General features: G+C 37.1%; 1 protein-coding gene across 1 annotated transcript in view; it reads left to right on the plus strand.

Annotated features, from left to right (window-relative positions):
• Positions 1–7,182: 7,182 nt before the first annotated feature.
• si:dkey-233k19.3 (dynein axonemal heavy chain 11) overlaps positions 7,183–19,867 on the plus strand; it is a 42,117-nt gene continuing 29,432 nt past the window's right edge. Inside the window, exons 1-28 of the mRNA XM_088014325.1 lie at positions 7,183–7,569; positions 7,806–7,910; positions 8,568–8,963; positions 9,111–9,443; positions 10,352–10,606; positions 10,687–10,856; positions 10,945–11,167; positions 11,276–11,392; positions 11,656–11,742; positions 11,834–11,992; positions 12,251–12,334; positions 12,463–12,621; positions 12,715–12,837; positions 14,030–14,152; positions 15,139–15,363; positions 15,435–15,526; positions 15,826–15,952; positions 16,072–16,224; positions 16,323–16,556; positions 17,712–17,843; positions 17,968–18,128; positions 18,212–18,368; positions 18,565–18,710; positions 18,791–18,907; positions 18,994–19,132; positions 19,286–19,378; positions 19,459–19,653; positions 19,735–19,812. Coding sequence (XP_087870451.1) covers positions 7,393–7,569; positions 7,806–7,910; positions 8,568–8,963; positions 9,111–9,443; positions 10,352–10,606; positions 10,687–10,856; positions 10,945–11,167; positions 11,276–11,392; positions 11,656–11,742; positions 11,834–11,992; positions 12,251–12,334; positions 12,463–12,621; positions 12,715–12,837; positions 14,030–14,152; positions 15,139–15,363; positions 15,435–15,526; positions 15,826–15,952; positions 16,072–16,224; positions 16,323–16,556; positions 17,712–17,843; positions 17,968–18,128; positions 18,212–18,368; positions 18,565–18,710; positions 18,791–18,907; positions 18,994–19,132; positions 19,286–19,378; positions 19,459–19,653; positions 19,735–19,812 — 4,560 coding nt within the window. The 5' untranslated portion in view covers positions 7,183–7,392. The remainder of the gene's footprint in view (positions 7,570–7,805; positions 7,911–8,567; positions 8,964–9,110; positions 9,444–10,351; positions 10,607–10,686; positions 10,857–10,944; positions 11,168–11,275; positions 11,393–11,655; positions 11,743–11,833; positions 11,993–12,250; positions 12,335–12,462; positions 12,622–12,714; positions 12,838–14,029; positions 14,153–15,138; positions 15,364–15,434; positions 15,527–15,825; positions 15,953–16,071; positions 16,225–16,322; positions 16,557–17,711; positions 17,844–17,967; positions 18,129–18,211; positions 18,369–18,564; positions 18,711–18,790; positions 18,908–18,993; positions 19,133–19,285; positions 19,379–19,458; positions 19,654–19,734; positions 19,813–19,867) is intronic.

A 19,867-nucleotide genomic window follows, 5' to 3' on the forward strand; every position in this document is an offset into this window, starting at 1 on the left:
GGGTTTTTAGAAAAATGTGTTTTCAACAGCACAGAGTATAGACGACTAGACCAAGAGGAGCTTTTTTTTTTCTCCCTACAGGGACAAGTGGAATTTGTTTTTGCAACTAAAGTGAGATTTGTGGTGTCATTTTCATGTCATGCGCATCTTCATTTTTTTTGTACATCAGAATAACATCAGGGAATTAATTCATCACACAAATTCAAATGAAACGAGTTTGACATGGATTTTATGACATGGATTCTTCCAGCCTGAGTGAAATGTTGCAAGTGTTTACTCCTTTTAATTTTTGTACTTTTGGACAAAGTCGATGGAAAGGTGGATTTTTGAAGCAGAAATGTCCACCTAAACAGAAGCAGAACCATGTACTGTATAATGTGTGCACTCAGTACTTGGTTGGGATCCTCTGCTGAGGTGCTAAGAAAGTCCAGGCTGCTTTAATAGCAGCTTTCAGCTCATCTGCATTGTTGTTGGTGTATCATCTTCCTCTTCACAATGCTCCACAGTCTTTCTAGGGGGATATTTGCTGCCAATCAAACACATGTTTAAATAAACCAATTTTTGGTACTTTTGGATTTACACCAGCAGATGTCATGGCTTCCTAAATCTTCAGTGATTGTGGAAACTTCCCACTGAATCTCAAACAACTTGGATCCTGCCTTTCTCTACCCATCCTCCAGACTCAGAGATCTTGATTTCAAATGAAGAATAACATTTTCTTACATCTGAATCAAAAAAACAAAAAATAATAATTGAATCACTCAGCAACATTCCACCTCTTTTCTCCTCAACCAAGATAAGAAACTTCTCATGTAGTTTCAGGTTCAGTGGTGACTTAACAAGAGTAGTAGTAGCCCAATTTCTGGGTACATCTGGGTACGGTATCATAAACACTACTTACTTTGCAAAAAAAAAAAAAAGAGAGAGAAAGAGAAAAACACTGCTTTTTACATCCTTACCCAGTGTTTGTCACAACAAGAGTAATTTGCATTTATGGAGTGAATGATTACACAAGTATACTATATAGGGAATAAAGGACCCACCTCAGGTTAAGGCTGATTGACAGTAACATTGTTTGCTGGGACTTCCCTCCATTTTGAGGAACCCAGAGTAGCGCTGGGCTTTATGGCATGGGGGCAGTGCCAGTCTCTCAGGATGCTGATTAAATGGGATGAACTAACCCTTAAACACAAGTGGCCAGGCCATCCCAAGTGATCTGCTTCCTAACTGGCCTCAACCAAATCCTATCATTTATTGTGTTTCTTTTTTTTGTTTGTTTTGTTGTCACATATAGGAGTTTTTCCAACTTATTTACTGTAGTTGAAAAATAATTGTATTAATTTAATTCACTGAAAATCTTAATATAAGAATGAATCTAACACTAATGAATGCCATGTGGTGTAATACCTACCAGTTGTTAGGTAATGAGTGCCCTTAAAGCCTTTGTTTCTCAGAGGAACTCTTAAAAACAAGCCCTTCAAGATAAACGGCCGTCTGTTCCACTGTTGCTCCCTCAGGACTCCCTCAGGACACCGTATCTGTCACCAGATGCCCTCGGGTATGTGGGCTAACAAATTTGTTAATTCCAGGGCTTACATAACACCCTGTAGGAGCTTTAACGCTATCTCTGAGGATTTGGCAAGATCTGCCAGCAGAGATCCCACTCTCAGTTTTGAAAACGCAGTACTGTGGGTTTTAGCATTCATTATGCTGCTGCATGGGCGTCAATTCACCACTTGTAGACTATTATTTGCCACCAACACATGGAGAACACAGGTGGAATACAAGTGACAAGATGCTATTATTTAGTCAATGAGATCAATTATTTTATAGACGAGAGTTCACCAAACAATAGATGCATGTAGCACTCTCAGTCACCAGCCAACTTTCTTCATATAACATCTATCTATCTATCTATCTATCTATCTATCTATCTATCTATCTATCTATCTATCTATCTATCTATCTATCTATCTATCTATCTATCTATCTATCTATCTATCTATCTATCTATCTATCTATCTATCTATCTATCTATCTATCTATCTATCTATCTATCTATCTATCTATCTATCTATCTATCTATCTATCTATCTATCCATCCATCCATCCATCCATCCATCCATCCATCCATCCATCCATCCATCCATCCATCCATCCATCCATCCATCCATCCATCCATCCATCCATCCATCCATCCATCCATCCATCCATCCATCTATCTATCTATCTATCTATCTATCTATCTATCTATCTATCTATCTATCTATCTATCTATCTATCTATCTATCTATCTATCTATCTATCTATCTATCTATCTATCCACATAAAATCTACCTAAAAAAACACAAGTGACAAATTGCTGTGCTTTCATGCTATTTGTTCATGTCTCATAAAATCTGTGAAAAGAGAAAGTGGCACCCTCTGCAGGTAGTCAACCCACACTGAAAAATGACAACCTTAAAAACTCAGATAACCCCCCTTTGTCCTATATGTACAAGCTAGTTTTTCACCAAACAGAATGAAACCAATAAAGGATAAGGATGTGCTAGATTTTTAAGTTGGTGTTTGTGCTTAATGTTTTTTCAAAACTACATTTGTTTTGCTTTAATTGCTAAATATGTCAACTGGATTGTTTAATATACCACTCCTCTTTTTTTATCTATTTATGGAGGCAACTGAAAGGTCGAACTGTCAACCTGTAAATCAAGTGCATTCTCTCTCCCAAATGCAACAGAACACTTCAAAATAGGGTATGCATTTGAAAGCAGAATAATACTGAATTTTTTTTACTGAATATCCTAGATTTATACAGTTTGAATTTACAGAGCCAGCACAAGGCATATACCCTAAGCACATATTTTATTTGCTAAACAAAGTCTAGTTAAGTCCACCTGCCTCCACATGCCACTGACCTACCTTTTAGAAGACTTTTTACCAATTTGAATAAGAAGCTTGACTACGTTGTTATGATCACTTTTCCACACAAGACTAAGTAGGTTTGGATTTTTTCTTCCCTTCATAAGAAACACCATTTAAAAACTGCATTTTGTGTTTACTCATGTTGTCTTTGATTTATCTTTAAATTGATTTGATGTTCTGAAACACTGTAATTTACACGCAAGAAAAAAAGGTAAATGGAAATTAATCAAACACTTTTCACACCACAAAATGTGTGTGTAATTCTGAGGTCACATTGTATTGGTTTATGTTTGTGGTGATCAATTGAAGCTTTCCTTATTTCTAATCTTCCTGAATGTTTTCCCACAACATGCATATCTTATTTATATATTTTGAGAATGTCCCTGTTTTTTATTTTGTCCTTTGATTATTATGCAGGTGACCTGCAGAAAACCTGTTAGAGGTACAAGTAACTTGAGACTGCAGAGGAAATTCAGCAAAAGCTACAAAAACAAGGTTTAAATATCACTGCATTGGGCTATTTTACAATAGGCAAAAATGTCATTCTCTAAAATATAAGACATGATTGTAATTTCTTTGAATGGTGTTTATACATAGTATTGTTTCAGAGGTTCTGATGACAAATGTACTGCACAATTTTCTAACTTGCGTTTTTAAAGGAAAAGTATAAAAAAGTTATATGCTTATAGCTTTTTCTCAAAAAGCTTTAGTCAAACATCTTGTAAATAATGACCTAAGTTGATAGTGTTAATATTAGCTTTTAAGGCAAACTGTCTATGAACATTTGCTGCGGATAAAATATGATTTTGTCCTGAATTGTTGTATACTTGCATGTTTTCTGGTATCTTTTGTGAAGAACCAACTTTACAGTATTAAATGCCTATTGTTTTTGTCACTTATGTAAGAAGTTGTTAAAGCTAACATTACTTGACGGTGCTTTAAAATGGGACTATTTGCTTGGAAAATATAGCAATGCTCCTTTGATATATAGATTCAGTTCAGTCTTTTACTATAAACTGATTTATTATTTGGAAATAAATGACGAATTGATTTAAAATGTTACTACGGGCAGGTGGCTGTTTACTGTTTCTATCTATTCAGCCGAATAGCTGGCTGTGATTGCAGATAGTGGGCGTTGCTAGGCAACGCAATGCTAAACCCACGTAAGAGCTCGTGCCATTTTTTTCTACGTAATGGTAGCAACTTGGAGTTTTCCTTCGGACACCGAGTCGCTTAAATTACTGACAGCTTGTCCCGAAACTGCCGCAAACGCGTTGGTTCTTTTAGATATATTGTCAGGAGGTGTGGGGCTAGCAAGAATTCAGCTTGTTATGGTCGGGGACACGACATGTCAGCCGAAGAAAGTCTAATTGTGCCATCTTTTCTTGAAGACGTCAGAGTCAAGTTCGTTGGGGAGAAAGTGTGTTTTCTATTGCAGCTGCAGAGAAAAGCATGGGAGCAGTGTGCTGCAGACGGAGAGTTTCAAGCACTGCTCCAGGACTTCTTCCAGAAACAGACAATCCTATATTTCTCATCAACCAGCAAACGCTGTGTGCTTGCTTCAAATGAGGTAAGGCTGACCTACAATCTTGATAGCTTGTTTAAAAAAATAAAAACAACTTCTATGACAGCGTTTTCCTCAAAGTCTCACTTTTATTTCATATGCAGGTCCAACCTGTTGCTGCTCAAAGCAGACAAATCTACATTCTCAAGAAGAGACCTGCTGCTATTGACACCGAGAACTACAGAAGGCTTCTGAATTTTGGTCTCCTGTCTTCATCGCCTCTGCTGCAGCTATCAGGTGCTATACAACAGGTGATTGCTGTGTTTTTGATACAATAACCAAAAAACATTTTTCCACTGTGCAGCCCTTAAACTATTAAAATTGTATAGATCAGTACAAAGTAGTCCAGAACTGAGAAGAAGATGAATGGATGGTTTTATTGTTGTTATTTACAAATAAGAATCTGAGAAGCATGTAATCAATTTGCATTCATCCACAAGGTCCAGTAGCTTATGTCTCTTTTAGATTTACACATTTGGAGTTTTAGAGTTTCTAACATTTTTTCTGGACTCTGTGATTTTATGCAAGGTATGTGGTCCACTACTGACCAATGGCAAAAATCACCCCATGTGGCCAACTTTGATTTCTGAAGACATCAGTCGACATGTAGAGAGGATGTGCAGCATGACATCCGTTGTACGAGGGCAGGTTTTAGGAAAAACCGTCCTCCCTATTCCAACGACAATGGGCTGGATGGAAAAATCCTACAACACATTTAAAATGTAAGGACGCACTAATAAGATACTGGGTCTTTAGTGTAGTCCTTGTCTCAAGTAATCTTTATTTTCCACTCAAAGGTATGAAAACTACGACAGGACTTTGGCTCATACCATTGAGACCCAGGTTATCATCTGGAGCAGTTTGATTCAGAAAATCTTAAAGCAGGACTCATCAGACCTCCTACAGACAGGCTGTAACCCAGAGCCTGGTGTAGAAATCAGGTTTTGGGCTTCCAGAAAGAGCAATCTTGAGGGTATTCATCATCAGGTATGATTGTGTGCCCTACTACTGGCTAAAATACAATTTCATGCAGCTCCTATTTAAGTTTGTGGAACTTCTACTAACAGCTACAGAGTCCCAGTGTTGAAATTATGGCAACAGTTTTGGAGGTGATGGACAGCAGCTACCATCCAGCTATCAACACTCTAATAGGAAATGTGTCTAATGGTAAGTTGTATCTGGTTTGTTTTTAAGGCCATTTTGGTTTGATCACAAAAACATGTTACATTCATTCTTGTTTTTGTTAAAAATTATTGTTTATTCTTCTCCAAAATCAAAACGAAAAGCCCTTAAAGAAGCCCAGGACGTTGACTTGTATCTACAGCCACTAGATGCACAGTTGTCTCAGCTGAAAAATAATGGATTTATTGATATGGAGAAATGCACCCCTGCAGTTTTTCATACACTATTCCTCATCTGGACCAACTGCCAGTATTATCAGAGACCGGCTCGCATCGTAGTGTTACTACAGGAACTCTGTAATCTGTTCATTGAGCAGGTATCAATCTTCTGAAAAACTCCAACCATGGAATTTTTGCTGCGGGTTTTAATGTAAATATATGTAAACTTTCTCATTACAGGCTTCTGCATACCTCCCTGACGATCTGCTACACAGAGAGGATACAGAGGAAAGTCTGCTAATGATAAAGAAGGCAGTGAAAGCTCTCCAATGTGTCAGAGAGAGTTACCAGGCCCAGAAGGAGAAGCTAGCCATGCAAAAGAGACATCCGCCTTGGGATTTCCCATCTGCCATGGCTTTTTCACGTTACAACCAATTTATGAATCGCATGCTTCAGCTGGAGGTAAGAGGATGTCTTTTTTTTTTTCCTCTTGTTTTTAAGTTTTGCTTTCAGCTTTCATATTTTGCTGTGATTTTTCTACTTTTCAAACTGTTTCTTTGTAGAACTTGTTTGAAACTATTTTGGGATTCCAAATGATGGAGAAGCTAGAGCTCGGTGGCATTAGAGGAAGGTTCTACAGTGAGCAAGTAGCCAAGATATACAATGAGTTCCACAACCACTGCCAGGTGTTAAAGTACAGTAAATACAATCCACTTGACCTCACCTCTCAGGTAAAAACAAAAAAAAAGAAAAAAAGTCTATTTGTTTTTACTGGAATTGATTTAAATAAATCCAAACAGTCCATAAATAAGATCAATGCATGAAAACTGTTGCAGTTCATAAATATATTCTGTTTTCTTTCTCATTGACCTTTTGTTCTATTTATTGGCGTAAGGTTTTTGAAGATGATTATAACACTTTCAAAAGACGAATTGCAGACTTTGAACTTCGCTTTGCCAACTTGCTTTGTTTGGCTTTCAAGGATTGCGCCGGACTGGAATCAGCTTTAAAAGTATGTTTTTGTTTATTGCTTAAACACATGATTATTAAGTGGCTATTTAATAAAAATAGTTAAACAAGACAATGGCATTTCTTTTTAGATGCTAACAATTGTTGCGCCCTTTCTGGAAAGAAGTCAAATCCGACAGTTGTTTCGTCCATCCTTTATTCTACTTCAGCAGCATTTCAAAGAAGAGCTGGAGAATTGTAAATTTATGATTAAATCTCAGCTCAATCCGGTAATTTTTTTCCCCCTCAAAAAATTCATTAGCATTCTAAATTAAATATGACATAATGACATAAAACTGTTTGTTTAGCTTTTCTTTCTCCTTTTTTTTTTTTTTTTACAGGTGGACAGTGGTGTGATGAAGAATATGGCACACACATCTGGAGCTTTAAAGTGGGCAAAAATGCTCAAAGAACGCATTGAAACACCATGGGAACAATTCAGATTACTGTTCAATATGTCAGTAAAAATATGACAATAAACCTTTATGTGGTTGTTGAAATAGACAAGACATTGTGTTTTTTTAATATAATCATTCTAGGTCTTCACAACATGTAGAGATGGTGAATGTGTACAGCACTCATAAGGACATGGTGAGTCTCTTGGACCAGTATGAAGAAGACATTTACAGAGACTGGTGTAATGGCTTGGAACAGACTTGCCTGATCAACCTCAACCAGACTCTGATTTCAAGAAATCCCACATCTGGATTGATCTCAGTCAACTTCAATCCAAAGGTAAATGGCATAAGGTCCCTGTAAGACTTGATACGAGACAATAAAATGTCTGTTTCTTAAAATATCATGAACTGATGGTCCCCTTAAACTGTTTAAAATCAGTTCAATATTTTTAGGAGCACATTTAATTGTAAATATTTTCTTGAGGTTCTAATCTCACATAGACATTGTATCTTAATATTTTATTTTAAAAAAATCATTATCTTGTGTATTTTTTTGTAATTATCTCTCCTCAGCTTGCTGAAATCTTGAAAGATGTCAAGTACATCCACACACTCGGTGAGAAAACCATTCCTACGGCTGCAATAACCGTTTTCGACAAGCGTGACATTTTCACAAAGGTGAGATGAAACATGCATTCCACTTCCTTACACATTGCCTGCTTTATTGAGTTAAATAACAAGCAATTTGTCACACTTATTAGATGTTTACTGTTTTGCACAAAGTACTCACGCTCACTTTCATGTTTCAAACCTTTTTATGTTTTGACACAATTAGGCCATAAACGTCAATGTAGTTTATTTAGATTATTTAGATGTGATTGATCGACTCATATAGAACTGTAAGGTCGAACTGCAGTGATATATGGTTTTTAAAAGGCTTTACAAATAAAGATTTGTTTTTAGCGTGCATACATTAATAACTACACACAAAGTCCAGAGCAACAAATTGTCTCTTTAATTTAATAGAGTCCAACTTTGTGCAATTTCTTTTTATGCAAGCACATAAGATTTTCACCTGGTCAGTGAAAACCGCAAACATTTTTAAAGAACATTTGTAATCAAGTAGAATTATTATTCAAATGCATGTCCCATTTTTTAATTGATTTTTATTTTTTTTAACCCTAAAAAAATAGAGCACTGTTTTCTTTGCCCTTCTCTTTATAATTATTTTCTACAGCAGCAATACGAATGTTTGTAAAAGGTTAAAAACATTCGTATTTTTGCAAGGTGCTCTATACACCCTAACAGCTGCACGTCTTTTCTGTTGTGTTTAAGTATCTCAACAGTTTACAGCTGGTGGTACAATGTTACAACAAACTAAAGACGACCGTGTTGGAGGTGGAACTTCCTCTCGTCAGAGCTGAGCTCGTCTCCATAGACTTGCAACTAGCAAAAGCAGAGACCAGCTTGACATGGCAGGATCAGGATTGCTGGAGGTTCATTCAAAGCACAAAGCACCTGGTCCAAGACCTTGCATATCGAGTCAGCAGAGCCAAGGAAAATTTTGATACAATTCAATCAGTGATAAAGGATTGGAGCAAGAAGGCCATGTTCTGCAGAAAGGACAACAAGAAAGGCTCCCTTATCCAACTGGAGAGCAAACTGGACTATGTAAGCAGGAAGTACAACTCCATGAAGAGGGATGGGGAATTCATTCATCAGCTGATACAGGTGTGTGGGGTTTCAAGCACTAACAAGTTGTGGAGTCGTCTTTAATTAAAGCACATTTAAACTAATGTGTATCTTCTGTTCATCATTTTACTTTGAGTCAAAAATAGAATGTCTTGCTAAAATTCTATTTGTCTTACATTTCGCAAGGAGAATATGGTCCTTTTTCATGCTGATCCTGCTTCAGAAGGATGGCGGTTCTACCTGGAATATATGGACGAGTTGGTAGTCGAAGGGCTCTTCAACTACATCAACCACTCTCTTCAGTTCTTTGTGGACAATATGGAAATTTGGCCGTCTCAACCTCCTCTGTTTGAAGCCCAGTTATTACTGAATGGTTCAGTTTTAGGTTTTAATCCTTCAGTTGACCGAGACGCAGGAGACGGTCTCTATGAACTGGTGGAAGGACTGATTGGAGACGTATTCAAGTCTTCGATGTATATCCAGAGGGTTGCTGGTCATCTTAGCATGGAGACCTATCAGGTACTCTGCTCAAGGTTTAAATATTTGTTGTAAATTGTATTCAAACTGAAAGAATATTAGGTGGATCAAAAGTAACTCAAACTCAATACTGGTGTTGTTCATTGCAACACCAGTATGCAATGAAAAACCGGCTGTTGTATTGTAAATGGAGGATTTTTTAAGTTATTTCACTACAAATAAATAACAAAATGGTTGAAACTTGAACCCAACTCTGTGTTCCATAGCAGGACAATGATCCCAAACATGTTTTAGCTGATTTTGGGGTGGATAAAACAGACTAACAATGATCACCTTGAAGGATTTTTGGAAATTTGTGGAACAAAAAAAAAAAACGATGTTTATTTCTCAAGACCAATGTTATATAGTTTTGAACCTTGTTTTATGATGAATTCATACTTCTTGTATTTGAAATTAACTGAAGTTGTAATAATCATTCATCCCTAAAGAATGGTTCAGATTTACCCCTAAGAGGCCAAAATGAATTTAGCATTAATGCAAGTGATGCTTGATATAAAATAGCACTGTAGATAAAACTCAGAATTCAATATGGCAAAAATTGTTTGTGCAGATCACTTTAGTGTGAAGGCTGTATAAGACTATAAAGATTTTCCATATAGAGAAATATTTTTTGTTAATTGTAAATATGTTTACAAATGATATATTCTTAAGGATTAACCTTCTTTTTCAGAGAAATTAGTAAATTTTCTAAAATACAATAAAGCTGTAATCTGCTATAGTTCTAGTACTTGCTTCTGAATATATATATAATATATATATATATATATATATATATATATATATATATATATATATATATATATATATATATATATATATATATATATATATATTTATTTTATTTTTTTTATTTTTTTTTTAATTTTTTATTTTTGTCATAACCCTTACAGGATATCATGGATGACATTCCAGATTTATCAAACCTGAGGCAGGAAATAATGGCCAAAGTGGAGAGTGTTCTTCAGAAAATGGAAAATTACCAGAAGCATTTTGATTGCTACACCCACCTATGGCAGGATGACAGAACAGAGTTCCTCAGGCAGTTTCTCAGATACGGTCGTGGTCTTTCAGTAGAGGAGCTGGAGGGCTGTAGAGCAGATGTGCTCCCTGAATCCCCCCCTACAACCGAGAACTTCAAAGAACAGGTAAACACATTCCAGCATTTATGTTTTTTTCACGATACGGTGGGTCTGTGTGCTATTTGTTGTTCGTTTTTATTTCACAGATTGATTATTATGAGAAACTGCATGCCGAAGTGTGTCAACTGGAAGACTTTAGAGTGTTTGATGGGTGGCTTCGAGTGGACTGCAGGTTCTTCAAAGTCAGTCTTCTGAACGCAATTAAAATGTGGAGCTGGCTTTTTAAAGAGCATCTCTTGACATATTTGATGAACAGGTAACATTGATTTCTCCATATTTCTTCACTTCAAGTCAAGTCAAATCTTAACATCAGTTGTTTTAAGTGTGCATGTTTTACCACACAGTCTTGAAGAGCTGCAGACATTTCTCCAAGTTGCTGTCAAGGGGTTGAACAGTCCTGTTGTCAAAGGAGACCACCAAGGTTTTATTGATGTTATGACCCACCTGTTGGCTGTCAGAGACAGACAAAGTGCCATTGATATGATGTTTGAACCTCTTAGAGACACAATAGTCCTCCTAGAACGCTATGGTGTGACAATACCTGAACTTTTCTACACTCAAATGGAGGTTAGCACCTATTTTATTATCTATTTTTAATTTAATTAATTTGTTTATTTTAATGAAGAAATCAGTGTTCTACATGAGGTAATTTAAATTCAGTCTGCTAATTCACAGGAACTCCCAGAAAAATGGGCTGAAGTAAAAAAACTGGCCTTGAAAGTGAAGAATGAAGTTGCTCCCATGCAAAGTGCTGAAGTGATAGTTTTGAGAACAAAATGCATGGATTTTGAGGTGACAAATCATTTTATAGCATCCACATGTTATTCCAAAAATCCTGTACATTATATTAACTTTCAATTCTTGTTTTTTTTTTTTTTTTTTTTCTTAAAACCCTGTGTTAGTAATATGAAATAGTTTTATTTTGCTCAGGGTTCTTAACATCAAGTTTAAATTAGTTCGCCTTCATATAAATGAAATAAGTGAAGTGTGAAAATAAATGTTTGAAAAAAAAATATGCCACAGTGCTGTTCTTGAAAATCATTACTTATTTTCAGGTAAACCAAGCCAAATTCAGGGAGAGGTTCAAAGCAAACACACCCTTCAGTTACAATACACTGAATCCCTATTCTAGTCTGGAGAAAGTAAGTATTAACCTGCAGTGCCACATTGGGATAGAGATTGTTGTTTCATTACACAGGATATTTTGAATGACTGTCCTTCTGTATTGTTTAGTCAGAAAAAGCCATCCGAGATATGGAGAGAGAAGTAGCAGAGCTACAAGAGTCCACAAATCTGTTTGACGTAACTATTCCCGACTACAGAGACATCAAGCTCTGTCGACAGGAAATCACTGTCCTGAAAGAACTGTGGGACATTGTGATATATGTGCAGGTAAGTTATTCTACTTTCTGAGATGTCATTTTTCCAAAGAACCTGGAAATGCAGAAAAAAAGATGTATTACATCATCAGAATATTCTAGCATCTACATGACTTGACTGGTCTTCCCTTTACGAGGCAGTCTTTGAATCTCTGAATGACCTCTAACCTTTAACTGTCACCATTAAAGACCTTCATTCTGCTGACCCCTGTGTGTGTGTGTGTGTGTGTGTGCGTGTGTGTGTGTGTGTGGGTGTGTTTTATCTTTACAGAGCACTGTTGAAAACTGGACAAAGACCAAATGGAGGCAGATAAACGTGGAGCAGATGGATGGAGAATTGAGGAGCTTTGCCAGGGTAAGGTTACCAGCAGTGCTATATCACACCACCTTATCTCTCCTGCAGCTTTACAGTTATGCATCATTACCATTTGTAATAGATGTCCATAATAACTAATTATGTTTATCCACCTTCTGCTTCTGTAGGACATACGGAAGCTTGACAAAGACGCACACTTTTGGGATGTGTATGTGGGATTAGACCTGTATGTAAAAAAGTTGTTGACATCATTGCGTGTTGTGAGTCAACTACAGAGCCAGGCAATAAGAGAGCGCCACTGGATGCAGCTGATTAGAACAACAAAGGTCCGTAAATACAGGCTACCGGAGTTGTGCTACGTTTGTTCCTTACGTGATGGAAACCTTGGACTTTGAGTCAATGTATTTCTTTCTGAACAGGTTGACTTCACTGTATCTGACACAACCACCTTGGAGAATCTTTTGGCTCTGCAGCTTCATTTATTTGAAGATGAAGTCAGCATTATAGTGGATAAGGCAGTCAAAGAATTGGCTATCGAAAAGGTTTTTTGTTTTTTTTTCTCATTTATTTTAAATTGAATACCTGAAACTGCTACATCTGTAACCCTTAAGTAAATATCAAAATAAAAATACAAATACATAACACTACCAAAGATTTAAAATATTTTTAGAGGTTTTTTGCCATAGATCAGTGTATAATAGAAATACACTAATTGAGAAATCTGCGGGTGACTGAAATCAGACAATTTCTGCTTAACCAGTGACTGACTAGTTATAAATTCAAAGATCTGAATTTTTCACAGTTTCTGAACACCCCGAACCTAAGCTGCACTACTAGGTTGTAGTGACAAAACCACCCTTTGCTAATGACATAATTACTGAACAATAAAGAGTCAAAGAGTCATTTTCAGTATCAGGAAGGTGTTTAAAAACATGCCAGAGAAGGCACAGCAGGTATGAGAAGCAATTATAAACAAATTTATTGAGGTAAATTGACCTTTGATTCAGACTGTTTCAAGAAAAAGCAAGATTGTGATGGATTTGGATCTTTTCACTATTTTGCCACCTTGTATTTTGACAATTTGGGCATGAAATACCTAATTATTTCAGGCACCAAAATGAGCTATGAGCCACAGAGAGTCAATGTGTACCCACCTCGTTGTCACTTCATTGAACTGGTGGAGTAGCTTATTGACCCAGAGCCAACTTTATCAGAAAGCAAAGAGTAACGGGAAGTTTGCTCAGTTTTTTTTTTCCTTTTGAGTATTCAGTCTCTGTTTAGGAAATTTCTGGTTTGGACATGTTGGTTGCATCTCAGTTACAGTGAGGGTCTATACTCTTATAGATATTCACAGAGACTGGTGTTCACAGTTTGTATCACTAATTGTGATAGGTATGATAGTATAAGATGCTAAACAAGTTAAAAACTGTAACTAAAATCATGCTCTCTATGTTTTAAGACATCTAAGCTTTGTTTTGACTGCTTTGTTTCTAATATGAATAAAAATAGTTGTTAATTATAGACCTTAGAGATAAATCAAATTTCAATTGGTATTTCTATGTCAAATCTTTACAAAAATTGTAGATCAGAAATTGGCCACAGATCTCTTATTGGTGCATATCTACTACATGCCATTTTAATTCACAGTGCATGTAAAACAGGTAATAAAACTGACTTAAGCATTTTGTAATTTAACAACATCATCAATATAATGACCACTCTGTTGTTTTTCAGATTATAACAGAAATAAGCCAAGCATGGGGATCAATGGAGCTTTCATATGAGGAACATTACCAGACCTCCCTACCACTACTTACATTTAATGAGGACCTTATTGAAATACTTGACGATCATCAGGTAGCTGTTTAACCTTTTAAAAACTTTAACTTGTGGTCGCACAGAGTGAAAGAATAAATTATTAATTTAAGTACAAGAAATTATGTTAAGATTATCTCTCTGTAAGAAGAACAGATTGTTAAGTTCTTAAGCTAAGACTGCAGAACGGTGTGCCATTTTCAATGTCTGATTGCACAGCTGAGAGCAAAGGGGTGCCTATTGAATCCTGAGATTTATTGCTGCTTGGGGGATGCAGAGCATTGTTGCTCCTTGGTGATCTTTGAACATTCACAACAGATGTGTGGGAGGGTTACAGCCAGGAATTAGAAGCCTTGCTACTTTAGTGGCTAAATCTTTGTTGAAGTGGTTGGGTTGCCCTGCTGATGAGGTGGAATGTGTTCTTAAACAAAACTGACGTATGTAAAGTTCTCAATAAGTGACATTCTCTTGCCATAGTTTGTGTGGTAGTTGGGTGTTCAGGGCTTTTACTCTGGATTTAGTTTACATTCCCTTGCAAACATATTTGTACAACTTTGATTTTTTTTTTCCACTTTTGGGCACAGTGAAAAGTGCAACTTCCTTTGTTCTGCTACATCTAAACAAAAATAATTTGCCACAAATTGTTCTCGGATGTCACAAAAGGAGTTGCATAAAACAATCTTAGTATAAGTCCAGCAGTTCTGTGAAGGCATCAGAGGTTTGTTTGAGAACATTAGTGAACACACCAAGGAGACCAAGGAACACACCAAACAGATCATGCATAAAGCTGTCGAGAAGCTCAAAGCATTGATATTGACATACTGTATGTTCTCACTCCGAGGTGGCTGTTTGGTGTGGTCTATCACATAAAATGTTAACAACATACATTAAAGACTAGAATCGTCCCATTATCTTGTTGTGCTTTATTGCATGGTATTATATGACATTGTATGGTTCAAAGGAGTTTTTTTTAGGCTTCATGTTCTTCAGCTTTGTTTCACACATTCCTTTATGTTGCCCTCCTGAAGATTCAGCTCCAGAATGTCATTCAGAGCAAGCATGTGGCTCACTTCTTAGACCGGGCACTGGAACTGCAGCATCAGCTCACCGCTGCTGATTGTGTGCTAACTATTTGGATGGAGGTCCAAAGAACATGGGTCCACCTTGAAAGCATCTTCAAAAGCTGCGATGACATCCACCAACAAATTCCTGACGATGCTTTAAAATTTCAAAAAATAGATGGTGAATATCAGGTATGAATGTTATTGTGAGGATTACACAAATCATGCAAATTTCATTCTCTTAAACCTATTTTTTCTTTCAGGAGTTAATGCTGGACAGTGCTAAAACTAAAAATCTTATTGAGGCCACCAACAAGCAACATCTGTTTGAAAAGTTAGAGGACTTGCAAAAAAGGTGTTTGTATATGTTCCGAAACCAGTGGTGTCAAAAGTCAGTCCTCAAAGGCCGTTATCCCACATGACTTAGTTATGTCCCTGACTCAACCCACCTGAATCAAACACTGGTTCATTTACAGGCCTCTGCAGAACTTTGACATGATGAGGAGGTTGGATCATTTGAATCAGCTGTAATAAGACACATCTAAAACTAGCAGGACAACAGGCCTTGAGGACTGGAGCTGGTCACCCATGCTATATACTATAATTATTTTTGGAAGTTTCCTGCTTACTGTCCCTGTTGATGCTTTCTGTCAGGCTGGCTCTATGTGAAAAAGCTCTTGCTGAATATCTGGATACCAAGAGAATTGCATTTCCCCGATTCTACTTTATTTCATCTGCAGACTTGTTGGACATCCTCTCCAAATGGAGTCGCCCAAAGGAGGTAGTGTGTGTGCACAGTTTTACATCAGTTTTGTTTCACTGAATACCTAATCAACTTTTACATGTAGTCACTGACTTTCACTATTTCAAATAAGGGTAATTACCTATTTCTTATTCTAGGTTACTGTTTATCTTCCAAAACTGTTTGACAGCATGTCAGATCTTGAGTTTAACACAAGCGACATGCTGCACAATCCTAAACATGCTTTGGGCATGTACAGTAAAGAGAGAGAGTATGTCCAGTTCCAAACTGATTGCTTCTGTAACGGACGGGTAAGGTCGAATTCAGTATGATGGGGTGTAAAATATGTCTCACAGATTTCTAATAAAAAAATAAAAAAAAAACCTTTGGTAAAAATCCCAAACATAAGGTGGAAGAGTGGCTCACCCGTCTTGAGGAATCTATGAGAAACTGCATCAAGGTTCACCTGTCTGAAGCCGTGTCTGTTTATGAGGACAGATCCAGAGAGCAGTGGATTCTTGAATTCCCCGCTCAAATTGCTCTCACCGGATCACAGATCTGGTGGAGCAATGATATGGAGCTTGTTTTTAGACGACTTGAAGAAGGATTTGAGTCGGGATTAAAAGACTACAGCAAGAAACAGGTAAGATTGGTAAGAATTTGTTTTTAAAGAACATTTTTTTGCAAGAAATATGCGTGCAACCGTATAATGTATAACTCAAGTACAAGAAGAACATTAAAGAAATAATGTTTTGTGTATTTATGTAAAAGACGGACAAAATAACACCAAGGCTCAAAGCAAAAGCACTAAAGGATTGTAGCTAAATACATTATAAAAATCCAGTGTGATGCATTGAGGTTCTACTGAGAAACTTTGGCTCCATCTTCAAAGTGATGCCAGTTTACCATGCACAAAATAAAGTATTTGCTGATAAAATTAAAACAATACATTGTTTTAATTTTTACCTCATAGTTTCACTGGAATAAAAATGGGCCCTCGCCCACTGTGTAAAAGGTTCAATTAAGGTTGAAGGAACACAAAGACATGTGTAAGGTTTTAATTCAGTTCATACTGGAAAAGACTTTAGTCCATTGAAAACTTATTTGGTTCTGTTTGATAGCAAAGTATAATACATAATAGCCAGAATTCATGTTTCACAAGTCACATCTAACCTTTTGTGGTCCATAACTTGATTGTTTGTGCAACTCAATGAGAAGAGAACATTTCTTAAGCATAAAACAAAGTAGGTCCTTGGCTTAGACACACTTTATGAAAGCAACAGTAGTTTTTACATTTTTGTTAGATTTTTGTCTTTGTCATAGCTTTGCTTGCTGTTAATTTTTTTTTTTTGTTTCGACTTTTGAAGTGGAGATTGTGTTCTTCATAATGATTCTTACATTGATCACATTGCCTCTTAATCATGTCAGACTCTGTGACCTGAGCGAGGCTTGAAGGAGCTTTATTATGGGCTATGCTCATAATAAGTTGTCAAGTTGTCACGGTTGCCAGTTTCATCAGTAAAATCAAAGGTTAACTTGACCTTGGCTTACTGTTTGAACAATCTTCATCTGGCATATAGCCATGCACTGATTAAACCTGCTCTCCTGCAACAATGGGGACAAATAATGCTTTACCCGATACAGGGTCCACATTCATTTATGTGGATTCAATGTTTTTCATGAAGTGCAAGCAGTATTAAATATTGTTGTCATTTCACTCCCATGTTTGAATCTAAACTTTCCTTCTGTTTTCTCTGTTCTGACTAATACTGTTTGACTCTGTTTTTTTCCCCTGAAGGTCTTCCAACTCAACATTCTCACAGAAATGCTCCTTGGTGAGCTGAGTCCTGGTGACAGACAGAAGATCATGAGTGTCTGCACTGTTGATGTCCATGCTAGAGACATTGTTGCCAGCCTCATTGACCAAAAGGTTGATTCAGATCACTTAGAGAAAGTACTTTAGCTAGGATTTAGTGTTTGTCGTCATTAACCTAATATTTGCGTTTATCAAGAGGGTGTATGTAGTAGCAGTGTGCTTTTATGTCAACTCAAAGGTCACCAACTCTCAGGCATTCCAGTGGCTTTCCCAGCTTCGACACTGCTGGGATGAGAAGCTGCAACGATGCTATGTCAACATCTGTGATGCTCAGTTCCTTTACTCATATGAGTATATTGGAAATACTTCTCGTCTGGTCATCACTCCCCTCACAGACCGGTATCAAAATATTTTTTTCTGGTTTTCAGTCTCATGGTATGATTACAACATAAATGATGAATAAAAATCCCTTTTCCTTGTAGGTGCTACATCACATTGACTCAATCACTCCACCTGAACATGAGTGGAGCCCCAACAGGCCCTGCTGGAACAGGGAAAACTGAGACTACAAAGGATCTCGGCAGAGCCATGGGCGTCATGGTGTACATCTTCAACTGTTCTGAACAGATGGACTACAAGGTGAGTTGAACAAAAGTGTGAATTGACAGCGTGTCATAAAATGCATTCAGAAGGACTTTGTTTTGTATGCATTTGCATTTATTTACTTCCTTTTCTGCAATTTTTCTGAATAAAATGAAGTGTTGCCTGATTTGTAAATAAATTTAACCTGTGGCTAATTTACGATCTGCAATATTTCTGCTTTGTTCATCTAAAGTCCATGGGAAACATCTACAAGGGTCTTGCACAGACTGGAGCATGGGGCTGCTTTGATGAATTCAACCGTATCCCTGTGGATGTCTTGTCCGTTGTCGCAGTTCAGGTCAAAACCATTCAAGACGCTGTTCGTTCTAAGAAGGAATCGTGAGTAACCGAGTATTAGTATGCTCAAGTTTTATCGTAGAATTGTGTACATTTCACCATCAATTTATGTTCCTATTTAGGTTCCTGTTCCTCAATCAGAATATTGCCATAAAAAGATCAGTTGGGATTTTTATCACTATGAACCCAGGCTATGCTGGGAGGGCTGAGCTACCTGAAAACGTCAAGGCCCTTTTTAGGTGGGAATGAACACCAGTTTCTCCTTCAAATTGTTTTTTAATCAACAAAAAAAGTTTAATATGAAAACTGTTCGTGTCCTGCATAGACCCTGTGCCATGGTGGTGCCTGACACTGAGCTTATTTGTGAGATAATGTTGGTGGCAGAAGGCTTCCGTAGTGCTAAGCTTTTAGCCAGGAAGTTTACTACACTCTACAGTCTCTGCAAAGAGTTACTTTCTAAGCAGGTAAGAAAAATCATTTGCAGAAAAATATAAGGCTACATAGAGCAGAAATTATTTATTTATCAAGGTAAAATCTAGCAGCATAACATGAAAAGAAACAGGAAAACTGTTGATAGCATTACGAGTAGAGGTGAAGTGTCTTTTTTTGCTTTTAAGGACCATTATGATTGGGGTTTGCGTGCTGTCAAATCTGTTCTGGTTCTGGCTGGTTCTCTGAGAAGAAAAGACAAAACGAGACCAGAGAATCAGGTGACTTATGTGTCTCTATCCCTCCACAGTCAGCCAAGATATTAGTGTGGTCTAATTTAAAATGGCATATTACTTCCAAGGTGTTGATGCGTGCACTGCGGGACTTCAATATGCCTAAAATTGTGACAGAGGACGTGACGGCCTTCCTGGGACTGCTTGGGGACCTGTTTCCAGGCCTGGAAGTTGAGAGAGAAAGAAACTTTGAACTTGAGAAGGTCATCAGAGAATCGACTGTGCAACTTGGACTGCAGCCTGAGGAAACCTTTATCCTAAAGGTAGGTCATTCAGTGAAAAAAATAATAATTTCCTAAAGAGAAAAGGCCCAAATGCTTTTGTCAACATCTGTTTTGTGATAGGTAGTACAGCTGGAAGAACTCATGGCAGTTCGTCACTCTGTTTTTGTCATTGGAAGTGCTGGGACTGGAAAAAGCAAGGTGGGACTTTTGTTTCATTTTACGTGAAAAAATCCAATCACTTTGTAATTTAGAT

This window comes from Poecilia mexicana, unplaced genomic scaffold, assembly GCF_051168715.1.
Source record: "Poecilia mexicana isolate PSO_F unplaced genomic scaffold, ASM5116871v1 scaffold_16, whole genome shotgun sequence".
NCBI classification, from domain to species: domain Eukaryota; kingdom Metazoa; phylum Chordata; class Actinopteri; order Cyprinodontiformes; family Poeciliidae; genus Poecilia; species Poecilia mexicana.